At 42.3% G+C, this 9,678-nt stretch overlaps 2 protein-coding genes across 2 annotated transcripts; both read right to left on the bottom strand.

Annotated features, from left to right (window-relative positions):
* Positions 1-737: 737 nt before the first annotated feature.
* On the bottom strand, positions 738-1,319 carry LOC112938737 (uncharacterized). The gene has a single exon (XM_026024967.2). The coding sequence runs from the start codon at positions 1,317-1,319 to the stop codon at positions 738-740; it is 582 nt and encodes a 193-aa protein (XP_025880752.1).
* Positions 1,320-4,255: 2,936 nt separating this feature from the next.
* Positions 4,256-6,457, bottom strand: LOC4336820 (scarecrow-like protein 9). The gene has a single exon (XM_015781535.3). It carries the CDS (start codon positions 6,338-6,340, stop codon positions 4,586-4,588), a length of 1,755 nt encoding a protein of 584 aa, XP_015637021.2. The 5' UTR covers positions 6,341-6,457; the 3' UTR covers positions 4,256-4,585.
* Positions 6,458-9,678: the final 3,221 nt, after the last annotated feature.

Here is a 9,678-nt window from a genome sequence, read left to right as displayed (position 1 = left end):
ATTTTTAATTCCGAATTTCAGCTAATTTTAAATTGTATTCCTAGTTGAACTCTCTTTTTTTGCTAATTTCAGATTTTATTTTTATTTTTATTCCCAATTTTAATTAATCTTGTATTGGGTTTTTATATGGACTCTTATTTTAATATTTCTTATTTTTAATTCCGAATTTTAGCTATTTTAAAATTGTATTTCTACTTGGACTATCCTTTTCTTTTCTAATTTTGGATTTTATTTTATTTTTATTTCGATTTTTTATTAATCTCGTATTGGGTTCTTATATGAAAATTTCTTTCAATATTGCTTATGTTTAATTCTGAATTTTAGCTATTTTTAGATTGTATTTCTACTTGGACTTTTTTTTTCTTTTTTTCTTTTTCTCTGATTAATGTGGGAATTTCTAGCCTCCACAATCAACGTGGTGCCTCCTTTCAAAGCTATTTTAATAATAAATAGATTTGGAATTATTATTTATTTTTTTGACTTACTTTATTATCCAAAGTACTTTAAGCACAACTTTTCGTTTTTTATATTTACATAAATTTTTTTTTGAATAAGATGAGTGGTCAAAAAATGTAAGCAAAATATCAAAATTCCTTATATTATGAGACGGAGGGAGTATGCAGTAGCAAACCATGAGTTTCACTCGAGTTATTTGAAAAATGATCAAAATGGTGGGGAAAGAAATTCACACATCATGGCGACTGTAAAAAAATGTCTCCATGTCCATGGTATATCGATCACGGCCACCCAAGGCGCAGCTCCAGGTCAATCTTCTTGTCGTTCTCGTCGTCACCTACATCGATGCACCGGTGATCATGGCCACGGCGCGCGGCCGCCAGCGCGACGGGCGCGGAGAGCAGCACGTCTCCGTGCGGTATGCGCACCGCCGCGCCGCCCGCGCCGGAGTTCAGGATGGGGTACAGCGCCACGGCGTACTCCGTCCTCGCGGCGGCGGCGGCGGCAGGCGCCTCCGCCGCGCCGAGCTGCTGCCCGGCGGCGCCGTGGAGGCCGTGGCCGCGCATCTTGGCGCGGTCGCGGCGGTGCACGTTCATGTGCCCGCCCAGCGCCTGCGCGGACCGGAACTCGCGGCGGCAGAACGCGCACGTGTAGGACCGCGGCGGCCACGTCCCGCCCAGGCCGTCCACGTCGTCCGCCGCCAGCTGCTCGTCGGGCACCGGCGGCCGCCCGGCGCCGCCGCCGGGCACCACCGACGTCGGCCATCTCCACACCACGGCGGCGGGCTTGAGCCGGTGCTGCCGCTTCAACAAGTGGTGAAGCGTCAGGTGCTTCACCTCCTCAGTGCTACTTGTTGGCGCCATTTTCCGGTCTGTCGGTCAGCTCCCGTGTGCCTTTTTTTAACCAAGTTTTGGCGCGAACACTGACGAGAACTGCGTGCAATTTCTTCGCCGAGTATTTATACAAATCTTGTGCTACGCTTGAGCCGGGTTCGGCGAGACAAAATGAGGAGGGGGCTAGCATTGGTAGTCTCACCGAGTTGTGTGCTTTTGCTCATGTTTGCAAGTGTGAAACACAGAATAGCTGTATGCTGCAAACTGGCATGGATTGCATCACTATCACCTGGTGAATGCTGGGAGCTGAGTTGATTCTGCTGATGGAATCAGCAAAAATCTGCCAAGGAAAAAGCATATGACACAGTTGTGTTGCATTGGCTTCTGTGATGCATCCTTGAACTTGAAGTTTGGGATCAATGAAGTCGATCTGGAATCTGGGTGAAGTACTTCCAAGGAGTAGCTAACAGATTACACTGGTACCATAGAGGACGCAGCGGCATCTCTGATTCTCTGAATCCATCTATGCAAGTTCGTTTTAGCAGGATTGACACATAATTGCAAAACCAACTATTACAGTGTATCAAACCTGAGAGGCTACAAATATATGTCGCATTGAATTTACTTGTAGTATATTCATCTATCCAAATGCTCAAATGCACCTTATGTTGGATTCAATTTTAGAGTAAACAAAAAGACAGAATTCTTATGCACTAACCAAATTCAGTGACAACCATTTCTCTTCCCTCCTATATGGCTAGTACTAGTAGTACTTAAATTTCAGACAGGAAACTGAAGTAAGCTACAAGTCTGTTAGTAAAATGTGTGATGCTAATATAAAAGTAGGACTTTGAGCTGTCATGAACTCTTTGACAGTGAGACAAACTGAGTGAATCTCAAGTAAAATACAAACAACCAAACAGGTAAAAATCGTTAAGCTCCTCAACTCTATATATTATCCAAGCTAGCTGTCTGCATCTTGTCCTATGGACTCTTGTCCTCGGTTCCTTCGCCTCCATGTCCAAGCTTGCAACCTTTCATTCTTTTCTGCTTCTAGAACGGAAGATATGATTGGCCAAATGGTCATTCCAATGAGGTTACAGCCATTTTTCAGAATCTGTTCCCCGTTTTTCCAACACACACATGACAACAGAGAGTATACGCAATTAATTATGCATGTGTATACGATATGTAAGTACGTCGTCCTTGCATATAGCTAACGTTGTCATGAGTCAAAACATCTCTGTCGAGCCTGGATGAAAAGTCCAACCATTGGTGTCGTCGTGTCTGTATATCTAAAGTTCAAATGCATTCTAATTTCTGTATAGTTTTAGCCGGCATATGCTGCGAAACTATGCCGCTGGGTTGTCTGGGAGACTACACTACTAAGGGCATTTCTTGTGTCCTAATCACTAGGGAGAGTCCGTACGTCCTGCAAGCATCGTTCTTAACTAAACATGCAAGAGCTTGTGCTTTTCATCTAGAGTTAGTTCTAGATGGTAATGTGACAGACTGACAGTTATGGTTGTAACAGTGTTGATGTTTTCATTGAAATATATTGTTGAGAGAGGTGTAAATTTTGTACAGTGCTTATCTTATGAAATATAAAACCAGCTAAGCTGGCTAAGGTTTAAAAAAAGAGAGAGGTGTAAAAACAGAAGCAAATTTGTCGTTGCGTACTAAAAAATAATAATCAATGCAAGCATGTACGTCACAAATGACAGCTTGAAATATCTTTGTGACAATCCCAGGTATGAAAGTAGTATCGATGGAATTGAGAGTTACAACTGCTAGCCTGCTAACTAGAGAAGATATCACTGATTAAAGATTATTGGGCACAGATATCCCAATGTTTCGGACGGCTAAGCAGTATACGGCCAGTACCCTAGTCCACATTTCCACACTAATCAAATCCCCAGATAATGTAAAAAAGAGTGGAAAACAAAGAAACATTAACATTTGCTCTCTAGAGTCAGAAATTAGCATGTTAAAAAATCAGTAGGAAATAAAATATTTATAATACATTATTGATATGGCAAAGGTCAGTGGCATAAAAAATATAGTTATAGTAAAGTTTTTACCAGTGTATTAGTACTTTGGTGTCTGGGTTGGAAATCAGCTATTCAAAGCCTAGTGAATGTATTGCAAATCCAAGCGTTTTTATGCAGAAAGGCCTCCACCTGAGGCAGGGCCTAGATATAGTTCGGCCCAGAAGTTGGATACAAAGATAACAATCAGGGCCTAATCGTTTTGGAGGAATTTTAAAGGATTTGGATTTCTAGGGATTAATTCTTATGAATATCATACGGTTCATAGGAATTTAGATATAAGAAAACCAAAATAAATTTTCCTTTCTAATTGTGGAGAGAAAACAAGGGAAAATTTTCATCCACACAAACCTCATGAAAAAAATCCTATGAATTGAAGTGTGCATGCATTCCTATTACTCCACACACACATGCTCCCAGCTAATCTGCCACCCAAAGTAAAATCAAGTTGCGCGTTTTCCGGCAATGCGCGCGGCTAGCTAGCTTTCTCCTGTCCGCTCCGCTGCATGATTCGTGCTCCAGTAACGCAGCGATGGTGCGGGGGGTTGTGGACTTGTGGATGAACACCGGAAAGGCAGCGTGCAATGGATCAATATACTGCTCTTTCTTTGGATCTCTAGGGCCTCTCATCAAATTTGACGATTTGGGATCAGTGAGAGTGTGAGACGCTTATGTTTCTCAATGCAAACATTAATTGTCAGAAGAAAAAACAGTCTGGGCCCGCTCCGTGCTCATGTTGTACAGAAGAAAAATATGTTGAGGCGCCACTTGAATTCAGAAGCATTGCACTGAACAATACATTAGCACATTATGAGCAAGTTGGGCTTTTGTTTTTGGGTGGATAAATTGTGCTGTTCTTTTGGTTCATTGAACTAGTTGCAAGTTGGTTACATCCACGCTGTACTACTACATATCAAGTTGCAGATAAACCATTTCGTTATTTATATCACCAATTCACCATGTAGGCTTTAACCCTTTGCCCAGGCTGGACCATGTGAACAGTACATGCATGATGTGTAATTGTGTTTTCAAAGTACAGTTTTGAGCCCCACAGGTCACACACGCTTAGAGAGAAGTATATCCTTTTCTGTCAGATACTCATCCAAAGTATACTCTAGCCCAGTCAAAATCCAATATCTTCTATTGCCCAGAAATAGGTCAAAATTCATTGAAATAGGAATCAGACATAACTAATGGAGTGGTACCTCCACAGAAGAAATCAGCTGAGTTAGTCATATTTACAGTTTGCTAGTTTGGTTCCCATGCTGAAAGAGCAAAGATGATACGCCCCTTCCAACCTTGCAGCATCCATTTGTTATCTTCGTCAACTAGGAAATCCCTGTGGTAGGATTTCTTCACCTTGTATCTTGCCTTCTTCACCGTCTCTTGGTTCAGTGGTAGCTGCTTGAAGCCTGCCCTGATGTTCCTCACCTGCCATTGCTTGTACGTCTCTGGTCTTTCTACTCTCTCAGTGCCCTCACAAGCAACCACATTAAGAGCTTCCCGGCCGAAGAGATCTCTTTCTATCAGCAGCCTGTTTTCGTCGACCCGTGAAGCAGTTGTTTCAAGCATATCAAAAAGTGAAGAGTAGTAGAACAAAGCCTCCTTGAATCGTGTCACGAAGAAGGGCGCATTGTAGGTGCCATTGACAACGCCATGGATGAACAAATTTGGATTCATCTTTCTTATTGTCTTCAGAACCTGCATTCTTGGGCTGTCATCTGTCACCATTTCGTCCATCATGTTTCTCATCCGGAAAAGGCAGTTAACAACAAGAAGTTCATCCTTGTCTTTGTCTATCTTAAGATCTTCGACACGGATAGTGTCCCACTTGGCAGCAATAGCATGGTATTCAAATGGAACATTGAACATACGGGCATAGTCATGCAACCGACGGCCCGTCGCCTCAATGAGTTGTGCAGGGCGGAATCCCGGCTGTGGTAAGTCAACACCGGTGATTCGAACACTTGGAGGGCCACCAGGTCTCTTCGAGATCCGCTGGAAGAAGATTGGCCACTGGAATCCATACTGTATACCATAGTCAACAATGTGCAACCTTGTCATACCCTTGGATGCGTTCAAGATGGCTTCGATCGAGAAGAAGTTCGATATTTTCTTGAACGGGCATGCTGTAACATACAGCTTGAATGCATTCAATATGTCATAAACAGAAGTTCGCTTGGCAGCAAGTGAACGGTAAATGTTGCTGCCAGTGCCAGCTAGCCGAGCCTCCAACGCATTAGCAAAACAATGTGCTAACCTCTGACCGGCATCTCCATATGCAGAAGAACGCTGCCTAATTTGTTTCAGCAACTCATTGGAGTTCCGGTGATCATCGATTGCAGCGGCCTGGGCACAATGAATGAGTAGGGTAGTGAGATCAACCGCATCATCCTCTGCAGATGCTCCAGATTTTCCTTTCTTTCGGCCTCTCTTATTTCCAGATCCTTTCACGTACACCCCGCAGTTCCGTGCTTCAGCTGGCAGTGGTGCCCGGAGCTCGCATTCGCCATTACACAGAAGCACCTTGTCAAACATCTCTCTGACAGTCTCCTCCTCAGACACTGCCAACTGCTTGCTCCTCCTGCTCTCTTCCTCGAACAATAGGCAATCATCATGCGGGTTCTTCCGGCCTTTATGAACAGCACACTCCCCCTTCTCCTTCTCAAATTCACAAGGCGCTGGCTGGCAAGCGGCATGTGTGGTTGTGAACGTATCAAGCAATCCTCCATTCCCCGTGAAATCACAACAAGAATCTATCCAAGAATTCTCTTGACAGGCCTCTTGGCTAGCAGTGAGGATGTCAACGAATGGCTTCTCGACGGCGAGGAGGGCAGAGTCCTCCACCGATGTGATGGTGCCAGGACAAGATTCATCTTCCTCATCTTCAAGAAGAAACTGATTGATGTATGCTAGGACCGCATCGTCGGCGGATTCAGACAGATCCTCTGAATTTTCCAACTCGGTTGTGGTTGATGTGGGGCTTGGGGTCGAGCCAAACATACCAGCTGGTGATCTATGGGAATCATCAGCAGAACTGATGAATCCGTTGGAAGGGAAGAACTGGAGGGGGAAATTGAGCAAGTGAGGCGCAGGTGGATTGGGGATGGAGAACAAATCCCCATAGTCAACATCATCATAAGAACCAGAATCCAACATGACTCTTGAATCTTCGAACAAGATCCACCCTTTTACTTACTGACTAACAATACCCTTTTCTCTGCAAATTAAACACAAGGATCTCACTAAAGAGAACTGAACAAATACCATAAAAATCTGTTCTTTTTTACCATAAAAATCTGACGGTGCTATGGTATAGAAATTTTACAAGCATGCCATGGTACCTTATTGTTTCAAGTATATACTCCTACTCATATTCCAGAATGTAAAAAACACATGTTACCTCACAAAGCGAAAGCCATGGAAGAACAGGCTCTTCACCAAGATCTGCGAAAAAAAAAAAGCTGCTTGCTTGCTAGCTAGCCGCAGCTTGCGACTCCAAGAACAGAACACTTGCTAAGCACTGCAGTCTTTTTCATCCAAAATCAATCTTGGATTTTTGCCTTTATGACGCAGAACTTCAGGAAGAAACTAGAAAGCAGATGGTGATTTGTGGTCGTTGCGGTGGAGAGGAGAGGCACAGGGAGTCCCAACTCCCAACTCCCAAGAGCCTCGGTTGGCTTGGTGCTGGAGGCGAATTGATTAATGTGTGATGTGTTTGCTGTTAAAAGCGTGACAGCCTGTCTTCTCGCTCGTAAAAGCGTGCTTAACGTTAACTAATCGCCCCCCCTCATAAGAGCAAGGATAATAATGGGCTATAAGCAAACTATATACTTTATGTGGAAGAGAGATAAGGAAAAGTGGGTAGTATTGGCTCTCATGCAAGAGTTAGCTCCACACAACCTCCAAAAAATATGCATTAAATTTATGGAGTGAGAAAGAGAGAGAATGGAAAAAATAAAGTTAACCTTATAGAAAAAATAAAGTTAACCTTACAACTAACTTATTATATAAGTTAACTCTAAATTTATAGTAAGCAGTGAGCTTTACTATTAAATTTGCTCTTCGCCATTCTAGGAAGAGTATGGTCAATTGGTTAAGTATACTAGTACTACTTTCATTAGTACACCTGCAGCTTTTAAGCGATTAATCAAACAAGGTGGTCAAGTGGGAAAGAAAGGGGGATGCACCACTGCAAGGGTACCTCAGGTCTCAACAGGACAGGATGCGAAGGTGGAGGATTTTCTGCAACAGATAATTGTGCTTTTAGGTTGAGCCTTGTTGATGCAACCAACGACGATAACAGTCCTCCGTCATGTTATCCGAATTGAATTAATACAACCATTCCAAAATAAGCTGATATAAAATAAATATATTTTAATATAATGTTCCAATCTTATACTAGATTAGTTTAATTTGACGAAGAGAGTACGAATTTTTTGAGTCCGACAAAAGCTGTACGTATATGTTTCGTTATTCATCGTTCATGCGCATGTACGACAGTAGAATATGTTGGAGAGTCGGGTGTGTTTAGTTCCTGAAAAAAGTTGAAAGTTTGAAAAAAGTTAGGAGTTTGAAAAAAAAGTTAAAAGTTTATATGTGTAGAAAAAATTTTGATGTGATATGATGTGATGGAAAGTTGGGAATAGAGGGAAACTAAACACGGCCTCGAATACTCACTTGATCCACACCGATGCATTTATCACGATTGTCATCCTGTTTGGTCGAGGTATCCGTTGTTTGTCGTACAGACATATGTATGATAGTAGAATCCGTTGAAGAGTTGAATACTCAGTCAATCCATGCCGATACATCTATCACATTTGCTAGTTACCGTATCTTTTCCTTTCATTTCTTAAAGCATTTCCGATTGGTATCATTTTGTCCGACTTTAGCTCTTTTCATGTGTCTTTAATTACACCACACGTGATCTATATGCCGAGGAGATCCATGTAACACTTGTTGATGACGTTGTCATAGGCCTGACACCCATAGCGGTGGTAGTGGGCGAGAAGGATAGGCAAAGCGAAAGGATCGCAGTGGTGATGGCATGCATGTCGACCGTTCAGAGTACAGTATAAGCTCTATGACGAGTTTAAATACGTGTTAAATATATAGGGTGATGTGTTTCTAGTAATACAGATGTATAAAGTATTTATAGAATTTCCAAACCATCCGACAGGGTACAACCTGGTGAAAAATTAGCACATGTGATTTAAAAATTTTGGAAATGGTAAAATTAGAAACGCCTGCTACGTGTCGCATGATTACGCTATGAACCACTTGAGGATGTTTTGGGCCGCATGGACTCTCATGGAATTGCTGGCACATGCGATCGGAGGGAAGATGCAGAACTCCACCTGTGCAGTGTGAACGCTGCGAGATGCCGCAGCACCAGATCAGTAGACCAGGCGGCTGACCACACAGCGAATTAGCGATCAGGTCAGCCAATAACGCTGACAATATTGTACTCATGCCAATATTTGCCTCTTAAAAGGATAATTCTAGAGAACATTTTTGTTTACTCTTTAGGTGGTGTTTGGTTCGGATGTGGTAACGTAAACGCTAATGGTATTGCCTCCAGCCGTAACGGATACCAATTTATCCGATTACATGATTAGTTTGGTTGCAGGCGGTAACGTCATTTATTTACATTACTGCGTTTGGTTGCGGATTGCGGATGGCAGCCAAGGAACGGGAGGCTGATCAATAGGACACAATTCGAAATTTGAAACAGAAGCCTTTGGGAAGATCATTTGCTCCGATTACACTAATCAAAGAACTGCTTGCTTCCAGACAACCATTGATCAAATAACTGATTATACAAGTATGCTTATACAAGTACGCAATTAAGCATATGACATAAGCTATGAAACATTCGCACCAGACACACTCCAGTACTATATCAACAGCAGCTGACATCAAAAGCTACATAAAGAAGCTCAATAAATTTTGACATGCAAATGTTTGAAAGATAACTCGAGAGTTAATTCCTATACATGCAACGAGCAGAGTTTTGGCAGATAGTTCATAATATTCCAAACACTGTCACCTCATGTTTGGATACAAATTTTGACAGTGAGAACTCAAGACAAAAAGACATTTTGCAGATTAGTAAACAATAAGCTAGGGGCAATACTTCTGTCTGAAAAACAGGACAGTACTTTGATCACAGAATATATAGATTGTCATGGTTCAAGCAAATAAAGCTGAAGTACTGAAACTAAACATCCTTAGGACATAGGTAGTCTCCAATCCCCAAGGCCTATGCTTATATGGAATTCTAATAATTCAAAAACAGATAATGAACATCTTGTAGATCATGCTTGACAGCCAGCACA

The sequence above is a fragment of the Oryza sativa genome, chromosome 4 (assembly GCF_034140825.1).
Source record: "Oryza sativa Japonica Group chromosome 4, ASM3414082v1".
NCBI lineage: Eukaryota > Viridiplantae > Streptophyta > Magnoliopsida > Poales > Poaceae > Oryza > Oryza sativa.
The sequence above is the reverse complement of the archived record's forward strand: the minus strand, read 5'-3'. Positions and strand labels throughout refer to the sequence as shown.

Coding starts and splice junctions, on each gene's coding strand:
- LOC112938737 (XM_026024967.2), bottom strand. CDS start 1,319: ATGGCGCCAACAAGTAGCACTGAGGAGGTGAAGCACCTGACGCTTCAC.
- LOC4336820 (XM_015781535.3), bottom strand. CDS start 6,340: ATGTTTGGCTCGACCCCAAGCCCCACATCAACCACAACCGAGTTGGAA.